This window comes from Motacilla alba, chromosome Z, assembly GCF_015832195.1.
Source record: "Motacilla alba alba isolate MOTALB_02 chromosome Z, Motacilla_alba_V1.0_pri, whole genome shotgun sequence".
Taxonomy (NCBI): domain Eukaryota; kingdom Metazoa; phylum Chordata; class Aves; order Passeriformes; family Motacillidae; genus Motacilla; species Motacilla alba.
The window spans coordinates 11,423,942-11,444,617 of NC_052046.1; the positions used below are offsets into that span (position 1 = coordinate 11,423,942).

Consider the following 20,676-nt stretch of genomic DNA (forward strand, 5'->3'; position numbering starts at 1 on the left):
TAGCTCAGCACAACTTTCCTTCTCCCCCTTCTGCCTCCAGTGCTCTTACTCAGCTGCACAGCCAGACCCAGCTTGCTGGTGCTGGTTTCTCTGTAGCTGCTGTATGACACAGTGCCTGGAGCTGCCTGCTCCTCCCTGCTATGTGCCTGCTGGGCTCCAGCCCCTCTCCTGCAGTCGTGGTGCCACACAGACACCCTCCCATCTTTGCTTCTCCCCTCGTCTGTGTGCAACCCATGCAAACACCACCTAGCACTATGGGCACTCCTCTCCTGCACTGTGCAAATGTCTCTTAGCTGCGCACAGACAGTTATAACAATGAGTCATGGTCTAATTCTAATGATGCTGAAAAATGCTAATTACATCTCAAGACAATAGTCATCCCTGGCTTGAAGCGTTAGTTTGTTTACCACATCTCCTCCCCTTGCGCACGTTAATTAGACAGACCAAAAAAACACACACAAATGCTGTGTGTGTCAGTGGGGCAGCAGTTGACCGTCTAGCTAAGTTTGGGGAGGGAGGAGGACTGCTTCTGCCAGGGTGGAGGGATGGCTAAATGACTGTGACATGCAGTGAAATCTGGGCTACAAAATGAACATTGAAAGGGTGGCCAGACAAGCACTGCTGCAGGGACATGTGGCTGAGTCTAGGGCAATTTCTGGCAGGCAGAAGCTGGCTATGAAACCATCTCTTCTGGCAGCGAAGGACACCGTGATGCTGGCAGGGTATTTCTGCAGGGGAGGAGTACAGCCCCTTCTCAGCTTCTTAGCAGTAGTGTTTATTGATTTGAAGGCCTGTATTGGTACAGCAATTCACCAGTGCTGCAGCCTTCGGGGAGAAGCAGTTGGATTTTAGTCAATACGCTTTTAAATCAAGCTAGTTATCTCTGTGGTTGTGGGGTTTCTGAAGCTATCATTTAAAAACAGAAAAAATGTGGTATAAAGAAGACTTACCCCCTCTGTGAAGAATTATTGTAGTCAAACACCTCCTTATTACTGTGATCATGAAGCCACCCAAATTAGCACTCCTGTGTGTCACAGAGCATTGGCAAAACAAATCTTATGTACAGACACACAAGAAAACAACTGATAATGCCAGAAAATGCAATTGCTAAATTACACCGACTCTATCATCCCTTGCTCACGCGGCAGCTCCAGGTTTCAGTCAGGATGGCTCTTCCTTGGCTTCTAAGCGCCACCTGCTGAAACACGAAGTGTCAGAGCCCAGCACTTAGACACGTTGGTGCCTTCACAACGTGCAGCTCCAGATGGCACAGATGGGACCTGGGGGAAAAATCAAGCCCATAACAAACTAAGCAGTATTTCACTTATTTGTAGTCTATGGCCCTAAAGAATTTTGGGCAAATAGAAGCAAAAGACAGAGTTCCCAGGATTTCTTCATCTTTAAAATGAAGTAGGCAGCAGTGTCCACAGAAGAACTCCATAGCAGTAACTCAGAAATTCATCTTTTGTAATCTAAGAATGAGAAAAACAGTGTTTACAAGGGTGATGGCTATATGTTGGTTGCTCGACAGACTCTATATTTTACAAAACTTCTTTTGCATCTTCCAGGAAAGTCTGATTTTTACATGCATTGTTGCAGCAACCTCCAACACAGAATTTAGTTGAATGACACTAAGGCCAATGGATTGAGATTCTTTCATTGGGAAACAGAGCTGCTGCTGTGGGCTAAAAAAAAAAAAAAAAAAAAAAAAAAAAAAAAAAAAAAAAAAAAGAAGAAGAGAGAGAGAAAAAAAAAAAAAAAAGAAAAACCTGCAGCTTTTGGAAAAATACCATATTTTAAACAAAAAAAAAAGGAACAGACTTATCTCAGGAAGATAAACACTTCTCACATTTTACCACAATCTATGCTTTTCCACAGAAAACCAGACTTGATTCAACTTCCACAAAACCTTGTACTTCCTTTCTTTCCAAGATATTCAACAAAGGCTGGATCCTTTGCTGGATCTCTGCTGCTGATCCTGTTGGGATCAGCAGCAGTGCTGTGAGCTGGGGGGAAACCTAGGTCCATGTTTTTGTGGAGGTGGGGCTGCTGCACCCGGGGTGGCTGCAAAGCTCCAGGCATGAGCGTGGAAGAGGTGCTAGAGCCAAAAGCAAGCTCGCTTTAAAACCACAGGGGTTTCAGACTCTGCTGAGGCCCACCAGTATGGCCAGGGGGCTGCTGCAAACAGAGAGGCAGTTTTCAGCCTCCTGAGGGCTTATTGTTAAGCACAGGCTACTGGGAATCCTGCTTTCTGCTCACCCTGCAAGGGAGGAAAGCTAAAGGAACAGGGTGAGCTATAATCACAGTGACAATAGACAGTAGGCAGCTGCTGGCAGTGCCAGGTTGCTCTTGGCATTACCTCTTTACTAGGAAACCTCAGTGTGCTGCTGCTGCTGCTGCTGCTGCTCCCAGTGTGGAGGATAGGAGCTGCAAGGCAAAAACCAGCAAAATCAGTGGTCTTGCTCCTTCTGCCAGTGACAGCTCTGTCACTGATGATGTCAGTGATGGCAAAGCCGTGCTCTGCCCACACAGTTGCAGAAGCGTGAGGTAGCACTGTGTGCAAGGAATTACATAAAGGCAAGTTGTCTTTCATACAGCAATGTGCACAGGTGATTTCATCTGCAAGACTTCTGCTGCTGCCATCTGCCTCTGCCAAGACAGCTCTGTGTCACAAGAGCTGCAGAATGAATCAGATCACTGAAAATCTCCTGTGGTCTAGTTTCAAGAATATATGGCAGAGAGTGGGGCTTGCATTCAACTCAGGTGTTTGAATCAGAATTTTGTTCTGCAGGAGACATTATAAAACAAAAAACATTTCTGTATCACATCAAGCCAAAAATTTCCTCTCACTAACAGAAACATGACTCCACAAAGAGCACAGGGAGGCCAGAATGAAAATGTAGTGAAGGAAACTGCTAAAGTGCCATCTTTCCAAGAGGAAGACACCAGAAGAAAAGGCAGTCCCACACGTCTTTTTCCTGCACCTTGTGCTTTATTGGGGTAGTGGGGTGGTGTCACCAAGGTGCTCTGATGGCTCATGCAGAGGCAAGAAGTGGGGGCAGAGTTCTGGAAGAGTTATAGGGAAACTTTTCACTTGTTCCTGCAGCACTCTACCAACATTTTTGGAGCGAACTTCAGTGCAGGCTGTTGAGGAAGGTAAATATTATTCCTGACAAGACACTGTGCCAAGCAGCAGGCTGAAAATCAAGGTGCAGGCAAAACCTCCACCTCTGGGACTGCCCCCCTGCCCTGCAGAATCAGATGTTCCTGTGGTTTGTGCCATCCTGTTCAGCAGCTGTTGCACAATCAGAACGAAGAAATAGTGCTTCAAACATGAAGCACCAACCAAGATCTCCCATCTTGATGCTAGCACCAGATACAATGGTGTGCATTGCCACCTATCTCACAAAATCTGCTGGGTGTGCTGTGAAGCCACAGGCTGGCAGGACAGCATCACCACTTATCTCCTGCATCTGCTGGGTCTGTAACCAGCACACTGCAGCTGCAGCTGAACAGAGGCCTTTCAGCATCATTTTTGGGTCTCCCAGATCACAGAGAGGGAGAGAGAAGTGCTGAAGGGAGACTCTGGGCACTTGGTGTTAGTCTTGAAAATCCCTCTAGTCTGGTTCAAACCCCTTTAACTTTCCTTTAATCTCTGAAAAGTATTTCCTTTGAACATCTAGTGTGTGTGTCCAGTGTGCCATTATGGCTGCACGTTCCCCAGTAGAGATTTTACTATCTAGCAGCTAATGCCAGTGTTTGTTCCACTAATTTGCACACACATTAATGAAAGTACATTTTGTACAGGACAGCATCCAATTTGAGTTCTACAGTGTCTGATCACTAGTGAAAAATCATGGTTTTTTTGTTCCCAGACTTTTTTTCCTCTGCAAGTACTATACCTTTTCTGAAGTTACCAGTTGTTATTCTAACTGCTCTAAGAGCAAGTCTGTTCCCACAGAAGTGAAAGGAAACTTTGCTCCTGACTTCCAAAGCACATGAAACCAGCCCTTGGAACTATGGTTCTGTACAAATGTTGAAATTACTCCGCTGGGAACCATGTTCTCAGGAAACATATCCAGTGAGCAATGAGGTCCACACACAGGTAGCGTGCAGACCTGAGCTGGGAACTGTTCTGAAAGCACCAGGGAAACACCACCAAGGTGAGGTGGTTTAAGTTTTCCTGGATCACATCCTTCAAGTCCCCCCACAAACCCCATTAGTCCAGCTCAGTGTAGAAATCTTGTCCTGAAGCACAGGATTTTTCCCAGCAGCCACAGGCTCAGTTAAGGCTCCCAGAACCCAGCGACAAAACTTCCACTGGTTCCCAAAAAATAGACTTGCTTTCAGTACCAATCCTCCCTTCTGAAAATGTATATTGGTTTGGGATTAAATAAAACTGGAAGTTATTAGTACCAAAGACAAACTGGCTGCAGTTACTCAAATTAAAACTGCTACTTCCCTTGAACAAATATCAGTCTGTCAGATCACTGCAGGCTGATATTCATGTGAAGACACGAGATAGCAAGTCAAAAGGAAATGTTTCTTTTACTTTGCGATTCCCACAATCCATCCACATCACTTTCTTTCTGTTTTAAAGAGAAGACAGATAGCATGACACCATGTTGTGAAATCAATTAACAAAAGAGAAATGAATGGATTCTATTCAAGCTGCCAGACCACGTATGGCCCCTATTTGATAGTGAGTTTGTTTTTCATATATATAGGCACTTCAGTAACATTACAGTAAGTAAAGGCTCCTCTTATGATGGCTGGCTATCATACTGAGAGTTTCTCCACCAGTTTCCAGTGTCAGCCAGTATACAAGTTTCCAGAGTCTTACTGGTCAAGAAACTAACAGAGTTTGCACAACCTTCACTAAGGAGTTGCAAGCAGCTATTGCTCATACTGAGCTCATTGCCGGACAAAATTAAAATAGGGTTTGCAGAGGATCAGAGCAGCAAGCACTCAGGACTTCAGTGTTTGAACTGCTAGCAACCCAGACTAAGAGCTGCAACTTCATGAGAAAGGCTGTTTTGAAGTCCATTCTATAACCCTGTACTGCTTTTAGCTGGCTGCCAGCCTGAAATGGAGCAAATGCTGCCATGCACAATGCATTTACTCTCTGCTACAGCAGCAGCTTCTCAGTCTGGCAGAGCAGCAAAATGATGAGAGAGGAGCAGAAAGTAGAAAGAAAAGGAAAAGGTATCAAAGCAGGAAAAATTAGACACCACACGCTCACACACTAAGTTTTTTCAGGAATTTTTTTTCACAGATTCCTTTGTATACCATTTCTGCCCTGTCTGTATGGACAAAGGACAAAAGATGAATTGAGACAACCTCACTGATGTGACAAAAAGGGTAGGTTCCCAGTCTTTATTCAGCATCAGAAACAGAAGACAACAAGATAAGAAAGTTATGAGTTCTTCATTTTTGGAAAGCTCTCTGAAGTCATATCTTGGTCATGCAACACTGCAAATACAAATAAGTAGTAAACAACTTTCAGTGTAGGTATGTACAGGCAACAGCTACATACATACAGGTCAGCAAACATTCCAGGAACAGAGAGAAAAAAATATTGTAACACATGTATCCCCTTTGAAGAAAAATAGAAGTAAAATGATCTCATAATCAAAATGATCCTGAGCCAGGATAAAAACCAGGGCTTTAAAAAGCATTTTGGATTTATCCTGGTCCATGTCTCCCTGTCTTTGATTGCCCCTCCAGCCTCCTGGTACTGGGAACTCACATGTTCCCAGCAGCAAGATCAGCAGATGCTCTATCACACTAGTGAGACCCACGAAGCCAAGAGATACTGCAGTGTTACAGGTGACAGGTCTACATGACCCTCTTGGGACAGACTTCCTTCCATTTATAACAGCCTGTCCAAGACCACCACACTTCAGAATATTTTGGTTTCCATCTGTCCTAGGGTGACATAATCATGCTTGTATCCCCAACTGTGTGTTCTGTTTATGCTGGATATTCTGTTCTGTGCCTTCAAGACTGGCTCTGAAGAGCGAATGTTTTGTTGTGGTGTCAGCCTGCTCACTCCCCACAGTCAGCGGGACACAGACGGTGCAGTACATAGCACAGCTTTTGCTTTTTGCTCTTGCTTTCACTTTTGCTCTTGCTCCTGATTTGCTCTTGCTCCTGATTTGCTCTTGCTTTTGCTTTTGCTTGTTAGTTAGTTTAGCTAGGCAGTCTGAATTTTCCCTGGACTGTTTTTCTTTCCCTTTTCTTGGAACCACTCAAGCCTGCTCCAGACTGGGACCTGGGAAACACCAAGAGTTTGCACCTTGTGGCCTGCAGCAGCCATTCCGGAGGGAATGATAACAGAGTGACCACTCCCAGGAGAGACTTTCTGAATTTGTCATCTCTTTCAGAGCGGTGAAAGAGTGTTGTCATCTGGTATTGTTCATTTTGTGTCCTGAGGGGTGCTTTGCCTGTTAAATAAACAGGTTCTTTCCACTTGTCTCTGAGGAATCCTTCCTGATCCAGTTGGGGGGAGGGGCTGTGTGGGTTAGTTTGTGGAGGGGCCCCCTTTGGATGTTTTCTCCCAAATTTGCCCTAAACCAAGACACCATCTCTTCCATCCTCTGCAAAGCAGAGCTATATCTAACATTGCAAAGGGGATGATCAGGAGCCAGAGCGACCTACTGCAGATGACAGAAAATAAAAGAACAGCTCATCTCAGAAAAGAAAAGGCATACCAGGGATGAAAAGAGAAAAAGGACAGATGTGTGGGGTGGCCAAATGCCAGATCTACTCTCTGCTCTGATCCCCTGAGGCTGAGCCTACTGAAGTACCTGGGAATTAATTCTGCAGATTGAAAGTAATTGGCACAGTTACTGGAAACTGTTGTTATGGAACAAGAGGGTGTTGTTATGTTATCCACTTTATCAGAGGAACCTATAAAAGGTGAAAGAAAAGTCTTGCTTCTTTAACTATATGATTAGAGTTTCCAAGCATTTTTCATCATGATGATAAAGTAGACATCTGTATCTATTGAAGCGCTGACTCCGGCATAGTAGTTCATGAATTCTTCTGTTGTGACCTGCGACAGAGAAATTAAGAATAGGAAAATGAACCTTTGCTTTTATTTAATGCTGAAAGTCAAAATGACACATTGAGAAGAACCTTTAATGAAATTGAACATCTGCTATTTCATGTTTTGGCTAACAAAAAGGAATCCAACAGGACAAATTAAGACATTTATAATTTCCTTAATTTCACTTTGCTAGAAACAAGAGCTCTTGTCCTCCACAACACTTGGATGGAGATGAAACATGAAGTTTAACCTTACCAGGAACTGAAGTTAAAATCACTGCTGCCTAAGAAGATAAATTTTAATGTACTTTTTTCCAGGGATGCTATAATCTGGTTCTTTGCATAATTATTAGTAAAGTGGGTGAGGTTTCTGATGCAATTCAGAGACAGCTTGGAACTTTACATCCACCTCAAGAAAGAAAATATCATGGCTCTAAACAGGTTTCCGTTAATGAAGCAAATATTCTTTCAAATACCTAAGAGTTTTGAATAGCTTTCATGGGTATTTTGAGGTTTAAAAATGACCATTAAAAAAAAATCAAATTAACCAAGAGAAAAACTGTGCCAGTCTCTTGTGATGCCTTAACTCTTGAATTGTGTAGGTCATTCTTTGAATAAACAAAGAAAAATTTGAAAAATACAAAATATTAAAAAGACATTTAGCTATTAGAGAGTGTCCAAAGGAGGGTCAGGAAGATGGTGAAGGGTCTAGAGGGGAAGCTGTGGGAGGAGTGGCTGAGGTCTCTTGATCTGTTCAGCCTGGAAGGGACTGAGGGAGACGTCACAGCAGCTAAAACTCCCTCATGAGGGGAAGAGGAAGGCCAGGCACTGATCTCTGCTCTGGGGTGACCAGTGACAGGAACCGAGGGAGTGGCCTGAAGTTGTGTCAGGGGAGGTTTAGGCTGGATATTAGGAAAAAGTTCTTCCCCAGAGGGTTGTTGGGCACTGGAATGGGGTCCCCAGGGCAGTGGTCACAGCACCATCTTGACAGAGGTCAAGAAGGGCTTCAGGCACGTGGTGTGATGTCTGGGTGTGCTGTGCAGGGCCAGGAGTGGGACCTGATGAACCTGATGGGTTTCTTCTAACTCAGCATATTCTGTGATTCCATGATATCTGCTCTGATTGCATTGTGTGTTTGAGAACTTAGAAAAACATGACAGTAGGGAGAAGGGACCACTTCAGACTGTCCTACCATCACAAGATGATTACAAGCCTCACTAAAACTGCCTATTTCAGAGGCCCCCAGCAAGACCATGGTGAAGACAGCCTTTCTAGCTCAACCTTGAGGCATTTCTGCAAAAAACATTTTAGGTATTCAGTATCATTAGTGTCTTCTGATTCAGGAAAGCCACAGTCTGTTCTCAGAAGAAACAGTTATCAGGCGAGCTAATATCAGGATGGCTGACCAAGGGGTGAATGCTCAGAGTAACCAAGCACTGAACTCATCAAGGATCAGTTTGGGAACTCATATAATGTGTTCATTCATGTTCATTCATGCTGTTCACTCCTCAGCAAAAAAAGAAGGAACATTTTGCTTGAAATGTGCTAGATGTCACTACTGTAAGTGGAAGGGGACAGCTGGCTCTGAACTGGTATCTCTGAGAATGACACTGCAGCAGAGGGGATGAAATTCACCTCTACTAAGTGCAAAGTCATGCCTAAAGTAGATAAAACCCATCACCTCTACAACAGAGAGCCTGAGTAGTGGGAACAAAGCAAGTGAAGGATTTGGGTGGAGCATTAGACACGTAGGAGTTACCAGTGCAGTGCAGCCCTGAAAACCCAGGAGCAGCCTGGAGAGTGGGAAATGTTAAAGACATTACACAAAGCACTGATAAAAACTTACAGCCTAGTTTGTTATTATTAACTGCTCAGATTGAGAATATCACCATCTGAACTACAGACATACAGAATTGCTCTGAGCTGGTCAACAGATGTAAGTTCAGACACATGCAGACACATAACAAGGGGAAAGAGCATGCTTGGCTCCGAGATGGCTGCAGAGCAGATGTATAAGGAGTCCATCACAAAAGGTGCCCAGACTTTCCACCTGAACCAGAGAGTTGAGCCAGAGTGCAGGAAGAGCTCCCAGCTCTGTCCCAGCTCATGGCTCCTCAGGATACATGCCCATGGCAGTAGCTCCAACCCCATTCTCCTTCCAACTCTCTGTAGATAAATCTGTCTTTATTATGGACTGATTTCCAAGTCAAGTGTCTCAGTAATTACACTGGAGAAGAACTAATTGTAAAGCATTTAACAAAGCAGGGAGCCTACTTTCGAACTGGATCATAGTATTTATTCTCCTAAAAAGTGACAAATCCCCCAATTTATGTGGATCATGAAAGTCAGCATTTTTGTGGGGTAGTCTGAAGATGTACTTAATGTAATCTATGAAATTCAATTATTAAGGTTACAAGCCTTAATACAATCTCACAACCACCCTAGTACCTCCTGGGGAGCCCCCTTGCTTCAGAGTGTGCGAGCTAGCTGTATCAGGAGTGCTGCGCACAGGTTATGCATCTACTTTAATTTTCCATATAAATGTGATGCAAATGGATGTTTGGTACTGCAATTACACCCTCACTTAATAACCTAAGTCAAATTCTGAGTCAGATGGTGATTTCATGGCTTGCAATCAGGTGCTTCACTTACCTTCCCATCTTTGTCATAGGGTGAATCAAAACTATCCAGAAAGGCTCTAAAAACTTGATCTTCTGTCCAGTCTCCATTTAGGTATTTGGGATGATATTTTGCATTATACATCCCACGTAAGTCTTCAATTGTTATGACACCATCTCCAGTCTTGTCTAACTTCTGAAATGCCTGCATGACAATCTCTTTTCTTGCATTGGACATGGGAGGCTGTAAAGAAATATTAACAGAATAATTTTATTTTTGCCAACTACTTGCCCAGTTCCAAATTCAAGTACTTGTTGCTGCTAGTAGCAAAACTTTCAAGGTTGATGGGACAATATACTGGTGATAGTTTACACTGTCCAGGAGCTAGAAAAGGCAATATATCCTCAAAAGAGCTATATGATTAAGACTATTCAGTGTCTACTCATATAATAGCAAATGGACAATAAGAGAGAAAATACTATCTAGAACATTTTTCTGATCTGCCCATTTTGAATATTTCCAAGAAGAAATTACTAATTAGCCAAAGTACTAGTATTTTCTATCTTAATTGTTTAGGCTTCAGCAGAGCAAAGATACTTCAGACAAAATCAATCAGTGTGGTGGATTGGAGAAAGTATTCCCTGAATAAGTTCATGGTATAAAGAGATGCATCATAAAATGGCCGACAAAGAAGTGAGAGTGATGGGTTGAACCACACAGGTACCCAGACTGCAGCATACAAACTTTGGTATCTAAATCAAGGCCACAATTGGAAAACAAAAATCACAACTGTTTATTTGCAAGTATTCTATTCTACTTTGTTCTGTTCTGTTCTGCTATATTTTAATCCATTTAATGCAATAACAACATAAATTCCCAGACTTACTCTCAGTGTATCAAGAAATTCATCAAAATCAATTGTTCCACTGCCGTCTTTATCAAATATCTGGAAAAGCTCTTGTGCTTCTTCTTTATTGATCATCACAGCATAATGACGTAGTCCTCTCAGAAACTCATTGAAATCAAGGGTTCTGCTATTGTTACCATCAATAATCCTAAATGCTCTGTGGAAAACATGAAATTTGAGGAAAATGCATAGAAAAACATGGAGAATGCTGTAGTGGTTTAGTACAGTACTGGAGTAGAGAGTCACCTTACTGAGATAACATTTTCTCCTTGTTCTGAATTCTGAGGGGGAAAAAAAAATAAAAATCCCCGACCAACAAACCCCCTACACTTATTGGCAGTAGAGATGACTTGTTTAGATAGGGTAAAGGTAAATGAGGGAAGGTAAATGAGGAAAAGGCTGCCATAGTATTCCTGCTCATTATAGCCCTCTGGGTCTGCAAGTTGTGCATTTAGATAAACTTCCAAATTTAGATGAAGTTCCAGTTGGTCACCATCTGGATCCATTTGTGGTGTATGGGGCCTGGGAGGGATGTCAGGGTGTGATGCAGCACCCGTTTCCCAGGGATGGGATGCTGCAAAAAGGTTTTAGGTGCCTCCCATAAACTAGACAGCTAATAGACCATTACAACAAGGGCATCATATCCGAAAGGGAAGGAAGCTTAAAATCTCCAGTGCTGAAATACTTAGGAAAAGTTTAGAAAACACCAAGGAGAGATACATGGTTAACATTCCCTTCCTTTCTCTGGCCGGAGTTGTTCTGGAAGAACTTTCTAATGAGGGATTCACAGTCTTCAATCCTTCAAAAGGTGATCAGGTTAGTCCTGTGTCCCAAAACACATAAGCCCCAATGGCAGGATGTGTGGGTTGTGGCATTTGCACTGAAATGAGAAAACTCAAGAAAACTTGAAAACTCAAGTTTTGGTCCCTGTTTAGGGTGTGAGCCTCTTGCAGCTAAAACTATTAGGATGAATAATGGGTTTGACAACTTGCATACTCACCTGCCAAGTCCTTTGATGCCTGCAGATCCCTTTGCTAAACAGTGCAGGCGAAGTCTTTCTAAAGGGCTAGTGATTGTGGACAGGCTTTTTTTTGCATTGATTGCCATCTCTCGGTCATGCCTTGCTGTGCCCATCTGGAAGACCGAAACACTGATGTGGCTTGGATTCACATTCAGACACAGTGCTGAAGCCTGCCTTAGTACACAAGCATCCCAAATTCCTAACTTGCAAACTGCTGGTAGCAACTCTTTCATGAGGACCCATTTTGACTCTCTATTTCGTTTTCCTTGTATCTTCTATCAGAAAGGGAAATTGCCAATATAGGCCACTGACCATGAAAGGAGAGCTCAGCCAACTACCCTGTGATTAATCCAGATGCAGACAGGAAACTGTGTGTAAGAAATTTCTGCCTACAGTGTGAGAACACTGACAACTGGTGGGTGCACTCAGGAGTGTGTGACTCCCTCTGTGTCCACCATATCCTTGCCAAGCCTCTTCCACCTGGCCAGATTTGCAGCTATCATTTGACCACAGGAAGATAAAAATTAGCCTGGCTGAGGACTTTTGCCTTTGATTCACTTTTGTTCCACTGAGGTCCTGATTCTGTAAAGCAGAGATTTCTCCCATTGCATGTCTGAGCAGCAGCAGTCACCTACACATGACACCTATTGCTTTTCTAACACAACTGCAGAACAAACTAATACCTTAAACTTTCACAGTATTTAGCACCCCGGGATTTTACATGCTGACAACAAAGGCCTTCCAGCTTCCTTCAGAGGAAAACAGTGGAATAAAAATAGGAAAAACCACCTTGTGACTCTGCAGTGCTGCAATAGCACCACCAAGCATGCCCAGGCTGGCAGAGACCCACTGTTTCTCCCACAGGGATTATTTATGCCTAGTGCTAAGAAAAATGGGACTGCCCATGCCCATGCTGATATTTTAGGGCCACAATGAATCCTGGGCACATGCTCAGTGCTGAGACTGCTGTTCCATAGCCTGGCTGATGGGTCTGCAGCAGATCATGAAGACTCTCAAAATATTTCCCAGCCTTTCAAGCATAATGGGATAAGGGCACACAAGAGTCACAGAAGTTACAGCAGAGCTCTAGACTCAGAGGATGACTGGTGCTCTGCTGAGGCCATGCTGGGATGAGAAGATGAAACTGAGTAGCCCTGTGAGGCACTGTCAGTGCACGTGACACTTCCAATCCCATTGTCACTCCATGTGCACAAGTGTGAATTGAAATGATCAGACAAAACTTGTAAGAAACATGGAATTAAACTATTTCATCTTAACTGTTCATCCACTCCTGTTTACAGAGCATTGGCTATGGCTGCCGGAAATGCAAAATATGCTGAATTTTATAACCACTTTAGATTACTCCAGCTGGGCTTGGAAAATCAGAAAAATAAAATGCTTTTGTACTCCCCAAATGGTTTCAGTACTAGCTTAATGTAGAAGTCTAGAGAAGTAAAATATAGAGCATTTTGGCCTTTCCTCCAGACAGAGCAAGCAAAGTTCTTCTGGGAACTCATTAACCAGTGACCAGGAAGATCTCACAGCTGTGTGAGATCAGCTGCCAAAAATGTTTTCTACAAACAATGACCTGTCCTTAAAGGGGAAATGTTTAGCTGGAAAGACTTCAAAATACAATGAGGTTACAGAAATACAGTGCAAACTATATTTACATTATATATGCTTATATATAATATATAGCAGCTATACATCTACATACAGAGTACATGATGCAAGTGTATCATTGTGCAGTGTGATTCTCTCTACGCTGTGTTATGTTGTTATGGAGTTCTATAAATACCGAGACCAATGAGAACATAATTCATCTCTACTGCACACTACAAAAATCTACACAAACACACACACACCATGAAAAGAGTGTGGCATCTCCTTGCTTCAGGTTCAGTGGAGTAATTTCCAGAATATTGCAATGTGCATCAAATAGTCATTGCAGTAATACTCATGAATTGAGGTTATGGAAGGATAATCTGATTTGTTGTCTGTCATGATCTCTTGAACCTCAATGAAACTGAAACTGGCCAATCCTCTGTAATTTCTGCAGTAAGAATAAAGTTTACTTCTACATCTCTAAGCATTTCTGCCTCAGAACTCACCATCTCTAGGCTAAGTTTTTCCAGCATTGAATAATTTTTCTTTTAATACATGCGGTTTCTAGTCTTAATTTCCACCATATTAGATGCTGGTTTACTCTCTTTTACAAGATTAAAAGAGCTACCTATTAAAAATGTGTCCAGGTGTAAGTACTGGAAGGTCCTTTTTAAACTCACTTTGGCTCAGTAATTAGGCATAGCTCAGGAGTCCTGGTACAAAATGAATTTCCAGATGTCAGATAGCTCTGCTATTGCTCTTGAACTTTTCAATTTTTCCCAAGTGTTCTTTCTGAAATGGGTAAGAGCAGTCTAGTAATCTCACTAATATCATAGGTTAAAATATTCCCATTTCTTTTCCCCCCCAAATATCGTTGTTAAAACTATTAATAATAAATATTTCTGCTGCTCTTTGCAAATCTGCATTCTCTATAATGTTCACTAACTACATCACCACCACCAAGTTTCTATACAAATCTCAGCAATTAAAGTCTGTTTGCAAAGTAATTGAGTTTTCACATCACACTAAACCCTCTTAAACAGGACCTGGCTTCCTGTGCCACATGGCAGTAAGCATTTTACAACCCTTTTTATACATCCAGAAAATACAGAAAACCAGCTAAATGTAAAACCTGCTACATGCAAGCCTGGTCCATAGTGACACTTATATCACTTTCCTATTTCTGTTGGCTGCAGACTTAAGTTCGAGGTAAACCCTTCCTAGGCTATATTGTAAGAAAAGAGATTCCAAATCAGCGCAAGGAGGGAGGAATCACAGTAATTCACATGCTCTTTCCTCCTCTTTATTTTGCTCTTGCTTCTTTTTGAGTAATGTGAAGTAATTAAAGATGCAGTCAGGGTTTGTTGAATATAACTGTTCTCTGCATAGTGTACAAATTTGTTACATCTTAATACCATTAAAAAAACAAGAACAGGTCATAAAAGTAATTCCAAATGGTTTTGTGTATCTCATCCAAGACTATCAGATGTCTCCCTCAGTGAAATTAACCAGCAGTGTTTATTTTAATTTTGAATGCTAGAGAGTTTTGTTTTATTTAACAGCCTAGGCTATGAACAAATACCCCACGCTGTCAGCATTGTTTGTTTCTATAGGTGATGTTCTGTTGTGCAGGCCAAACAGAAATGATCGTGTTTATTCCTGAAAAATACAAAACCTTAAATTTTGGATTGGATTTTTCCAGAAGAATCTTAGACTGTTCAGCAACCAGATCCCTTTACATTCCTCTGTGCCTGAGGATTAAACCTGGAAAGAGTCAGATTCAGCCTAAGCTCTGCAACATTTGTTTAGATATTATCCTTCAGCTGAGCCAACCCAAGAGCCTCCTATGAAAATCCTAAAAGCCACTGCAGTATGACAGGCAGAGCCCCATCTGGATTGCCCAGGCTCTGAAAGCCCCTGTCCTGGCCAAAGACATGAGTGACACACCCCCCACCCCAGAGCAGAAGATCTCAGAATCTAAGAATAGATTAAGTGGCCAAAACCAATTGCACACATTAGTTTACTTCTTATAACTTCATTGAATCATTAAAAGCACAAAAACTGCAGGAATATTTGACAACAGTCTAAACACCTGCTTAAAAATTTGGGTTCCCAGCCTCACTGACCACTCTGCAGCAGCCTCCCATGTGTCTCTCCATCATGACCAGCATCATCCAGCTTCAACCTTCTGACCTTCTGACAGGTGGACATTACTGCAATTGCTCTTTTGCATATATACATATATATTTGTAAATATATATATTTTATATTTATATATCTAAATAAAAAATCACATTTTAAAAAATTAGATTAAAAATAGATTTTAAAATTAGATTTAATTGAAATTAATTAAACTACTCTTGGCTGATCAGAGAAACTTACTGTGAGGTAGCAAACAGGAAAAAAAATCCTTTACCTGCAATGCTTTTCTAAACCTGGGGTTTCCAGTCAGGACTGGAAGGTGTTTGGGAGGCTTGGACAATGTTGTGCTTCCAGGCTCAAGCAACAAGTTCAGGTGATAATGGGCGGCAGCCTCACTGCAAAGCTTCCTTATCCATCTGGTTTTACCTGTTTACACACACGGCTGCCTTGGCCCCCCTTTTTTGGGAGGCCTGGAGTTTGCCAGCTGGTCTCCAAGGTGACCCTGTAGGCTGTGGCTGGCCCAACCTGCAATTATGCTGCTTCCCTAGACAATTGCTTTCGTGTTTCAAGAGCCTTTTAATTTTATTTCTTTTTAAAATAAATCTTTTTCTTCTTATCTTTGCCCACATGGGCTGGAGAGCAGGGGAGAGTGGGAAACACCTTGTGCTGCCCCTTGCTGAGTGATAAGACCGAGGGAAAGTGTCTGTGGGGAAATGCTGCATTGCAGGGTTGTGTTTCTAGAACATGTTTCCCTGCTTTCATCATTGATAGGATTGAAAAAACTCTCTGGTTCAATTGTTTACTGAAAACATAGTAGAAGCATGTAAGTAAAAGACTATCAGTTGTGGTTCACAAAGAAGAAACCCCCCACCAGTGTATCTTTTTTTCCTGATGATTAATTGCCACTTTGAAGACCCACTGGTGGTTAGAACCTCTGGGGAGATGCTGAGCTTGTATTCATTTGTAGCAAGAAGAAAGCTGAAAAGGTTAAACATGCATATGATGAGGAAAAATTGCTCTCTGCCTAGACACAGCTGTTAGCAACTTGGTCTGCAGAAGGTCACAAACATTGTCAGTAAGATAATGTACCACTTTGGTAGGGAATCAGGATGTTGATAGATTCCTTAGGGGTAGGAAATAGCTTGTGTGTGGTCCCTGGCCCTCTGGGGCAGCAGCAAGGTGAACATGTAAGATCAAGGCTGATGGCAAAGGCAGCATGTAGAAGTCAGTGTGAGAGCACATGGGAAATGAAGGGAGAGCCCTGTTCTGGCCATGGATGAAACACTGAGCAAGAACGAAAAAGTGCATCATTTCCTAGCAAAAGCAGAAAATTATTTTAGGCAATTGCTAGACTAATACCACTTGCATCCTGGCAGGCTGCTTATCTTTCATCAACAGGTACTTCCTGGTACTAAACCAAAGCTTGTGCAAGACTTAGAATATTCTTTTATATCTCTCATGTGGCAGCTGATTGCACATTAATGCACAAGTAGGGAACAAGGCTTATTTAATCATTTACTGATTCAGAAATATTGCCCTTGTGAAAATGTAACATCCTTCCATCCACTATCTTTGTTTTGTGAATTGATTTCCAGAGACCTTCTGGGAATGCAGAAGAGATAAAGAAAGGGCTATGAATATTATCTGGGCTGTTGCCTGTTCACACACTCTGCAAAGAGAAAACAGAGACACTCAGGGCCAGAAAAATAGTTTTCACTGAACAAGTTGATCCTTGGAATTCAGCCTCCCACCCGAATAAAGAAATTCTTCAAGCGCAAGATTTGCATTGACTTTCAGAGGTTTACAGCAGATTCAAACAATATGAATGGGCTCTTGAAAGCAAAAAAATAATTTAATTCAGTATCTGGATACTCAACTGCATTCTGCTGCCTTTTCTTCCCTCTGCTAGTGAGCCCAGGGACACACATGGATGTTTACTCTGCATTCCTCTGGAAACTGGACTGTGCCATTTCTGAGAGGTTAATGAGTTACCAATCTGAAAAATTATTAACAGGCTTTCAAGTGTCTCAGATTACATCAGGGTGTGATGAAATTTATTTGGTTGTACCTGCTCTGTTACTGTGCATAGAGCCGTAAGCAGAGTTCAGTGAATTCAGAATTTATCATAAAGGATATAGAGATTTCATCAGAATTCTGATATTTTTCCTCATAATTTTCTAACTAACACTGCATACAAACATACCTAGTTCATTATTGTTTTTTTTTTCTGAACAGCCTGGGCTGTCTGCTCAGTTTGTAGTTCAGCACTGGACTGAATTAACCAAGAAAAATATACTGTGAGGCCTAACATGATCTATAAACTCATGACAGAGTCAATTTAAGTCAATTGAAGTTTCTAAATATTCAGATTTTGTGTTGAATTTAGGCAGGAGGGAAGGTATAATGCCTTATAAACTTTATAAGAAGTGTCTCAAAAAAAAAAAAAAAAGTGGCCCTGGTTGTTTTGCAGTTTAGTTTACAAGTTTTAGCAGTGTTTCTTAATCTGCCACCTGTGACCATTGTTGTGGAGAAGCTCTTCAGCTATGAGAAGAACAGATATGACCATATCTGCTTGTCCTTGGTAGAGAAATGAGCAGGGCTGTTTGTGTGGAATAGAGATTAAAAAACATAGCAAGCATGAAGTCCCAGAACACTATGTAGCAAAGAAGATTAATTTTACAGGATAAGCCTCTGTGGTTTTTTCCTGCCATTAAAATTAAGAAAGTTTCACATACACTAAAAATGAAATCCTCATGGTAAGTACATTGTCAAGGGAAAAGTGTTCTGATTTTAAACCAAGATGTTATCCAATTAAATTGCAGAATCACAGAATGGTTTGTGTTGGAAGTGACCTTACAGATCATCTAGTTCCAAACACAACTGAACTCTGACTCTAAATAAAATGCTTTTATATCAAAAAATGCTGTCTCCTTGTGTGGTTTGTAGTTATCCTGCTGAAATTAATTGCCTGCTCTCCAGAGCAGACACCAGCTGGCACATGCAGACTGTGCTCATGCTACTGAGCTAATTCCTAAGAGAGTGGTCACCACCAAACTGCTTGCTGGGTGCCGGCTCCAGACCTGCTTTGTAACAGAGCCCCAGCCCAGTCCCCACAGAGGCCTGACCCCACAGCACTGACCCTCCTCTCACCCCTCTGTGCTGAGGAGCACTTCCAGCCCAAAGGGTGCACGCTGCCAGCAGCGCCTGTGTGATGGATTGCTCTGCCTGGCTACACAACTACAGCATTCCTAGCCTGTACCTTTACTCACCTTTTCCCCTTGGTCTTGGGAAGCACAAACAGGTTTTGTTTTTTAATGCTATGTCAGGTGCTAAATGCACTTGACAAGTTATTTTGAAGGTTATTTGAGACCAGGAGCATTCCAGAAAAAGAGGCAGTTATTTTTAAAACTTTTCTTTTTTTTTGAAAATCTACCACAAATCTGTTTTCAGTTGGAGAATAGAAAATAAAAACACTAGATATTTCTTTTTTGAAGAAGTTAAGCACCTAATGTTTACTAGAAATTGATTATTTTTATCCTGTGCCCTGAAATAATGGTAGTTTAAGTTCTTGAATATTTCAGGTCAAATAGAAAAAACGATGTTGTGGGTGTTAGGGTTTTTTTTAATTCTATTGCATTTCTCAAAAATACTGGCAATTTTCTGTCAACCACAGTGAAACAATGTGATGGAGGTCTGACATGCATGAGAAACTTAGGCGCTCAACCCTCTCTCTTTTGTCCACAGAAGAAAACAGTTAAATTGCCCCAGCATTTATTAGGATCAAATACCTTTTGATGCTGAAAAGCTGTCCTTAATCATTGCAAAGTGGGGGAAGTAGCAAATAATAGAACAAGAACAGTCTGCAGCTTGCTTCAACAACAACCAAAACAATCTGTCCTCACTGAAGGGAGCAAACACGAGGGAGCCAAAACCAGAGTGGAGAAGGTTTCAGCAAGCTGTTCCTCAGAGAGGCCTCCCTGAAGACAGTCACCAAGTGCTAGAATATCCTGGGGAAGGAAGAATGGTTGTGAAGTCTGCTCTTGGCACAGGCATATGCCAAGAGGGGGAGTCTTAATCACTTTTTTATAACCCTGCCAGTCTTCTGAATTGTGGATTTTTACAGTTATCTGGGATCATGCAAGCACCATTAGGCAGGAGAGGAAAAGGTGGTGGGAAGTAATGTCAGCAGTCATACAGGAGAGGGCAGAGCCAGGCCAAGCACTGCTGCAGGAGCGTCTGGAGGGGACGGCGAGGGGGAAGCTCTATTGGCTGCCAGGGCAGGGAACTCTGCACTTGCCAGCCCGTGGAGCCAAACTGACTGCAGCTATAACTTCAGCCTGTGTGGTATCATTTCTTAACCCCAAATGTGATGTATTCTTTTCTTGTTATTCACTGGAGCTTCCTCTCCAAATTATCAGGAACTGTTTTGGTTCCTGGCTCCAGAAATGTATGTGAGCTGAATGCTTTTCTCAACCAGAAACCAGGGCACGCTTGACATGGCAGCACAATTCAGCACTCAGCAGGCTGGGGATACTCATCAGCATGGCTGGTCATACACAATCACACTAGAGGGCTTTGTGATGTCCCAGAGCCCCTTCTCTCCATGGCCTCTGCATTTCAGAACTGCCTTCTGTCACCCAGAGCATGAGCTATTGCCAGGCTACTCTGCACAGCAGGCCTGTGCCAGGCTGCCACCTTGGCACAGAAGCTGCTGTTGCCTCAGCAAAGGTCTCTTTTCTCTGTCTGTGAATGAGACTCAGGGATGAGTCAGCATACAGAACAGACAGTCAGGTCTCAAAACAGATGAATGCATCCTCACTCATAAATAAGGACTGGAAGGAAAGAGGTGATGTGGTTGTAAAAATCCCACAAGAGTGTCTCTGCCAACAGGCTTGCCAACTTTGCGATGAGGGCTTTAAGATTTGCTGGATGAGGGCTTGCAGATTTGCCAGAACATGTGACAAAAGCCTGAGAAGGAGGAGAGGTATGGGGTGGCCCTAACATTTTCCAGCACTGGAAACAGCACTACTGGCAACCAGATCAAGTGCCTGCAAAAAAATATCACAGATGCACATGCACAAGAAGAACAGGAGACAAAAGTCTAGGCATGGTCCTCAGAGTCACAGAATCACAGAATCATTAAGGTTGGAGGAGGCCTTCAAGATCATTAAGTCCAGCTGTCAACCCAGCGCCACAATTATAATCTCTAAACGTATTCCCAAATGCCACATCCAGATGCCTCCTGAACACTTCCAGAGAAGATGACGCCACCACCTCTCTGGGCAATTTATTCCAATGCCCGACCACTCTTTCAGAACAAATTATTTTTCCT

General features: G+C 42.4%; 1 protein-coding gene across 1 annotated transcript; it reads right to left on the reverse strand.

Moving 5' to 3' along the window:
• Nucleotides 1-4,315: 4,315 nt before the first annotated feature.
• Nucleotides 4,316-15,776, reverse strand: CAPSL (calcyphosine like). Its single transcript, XM_038125490.1, has 5 exons — nt 15,619-15,776; nt 11,577-11,710; nt 10,556-10,733; nt 9,703-9,912; nt 4,316-7,057 (listed from the first exon to the last, which is right to left on the reverse strand). Exons 2-5 carry the CDS (start codon nt 11,708-11,710, stop codon nt 6,956-6,958), a joined length of 624 nt encoding a protein of 207 aa, XP_037981418.1. The 5' UTR covers nt 15,619-15,776; the 3' UTR covers nt 4,316-6,955.
• Between the last annotated feature and the right edge of the window lie 4,900 nt (nt 15,777-20,676).

Excerpts from the sequence above, each read along its gene's own strand:
- CAPSL (XM_038125490.1), bottom strand. The coding sequence starts at position 11,710 with ATGGGCACAGCAAGGCATGACCGAGAGATGGCAATCAATGCAAAAAAA. Across the intron at positions 10,734-11,576 it reads GGCATCAAAGGACTTGGCAG|AGCATTTAGGATTATTGATG; the intron begins GTGAGTATGCAA and ends TGTTTTCCACAG. Across the intron at positions 9,913-10,555 it reads AATTTCTTGATACACTGAGA|CCTCCCATGTCCAATGCAAG; the intron begins GTAAGTCTGGGA and ends ATTTCTTTACAG.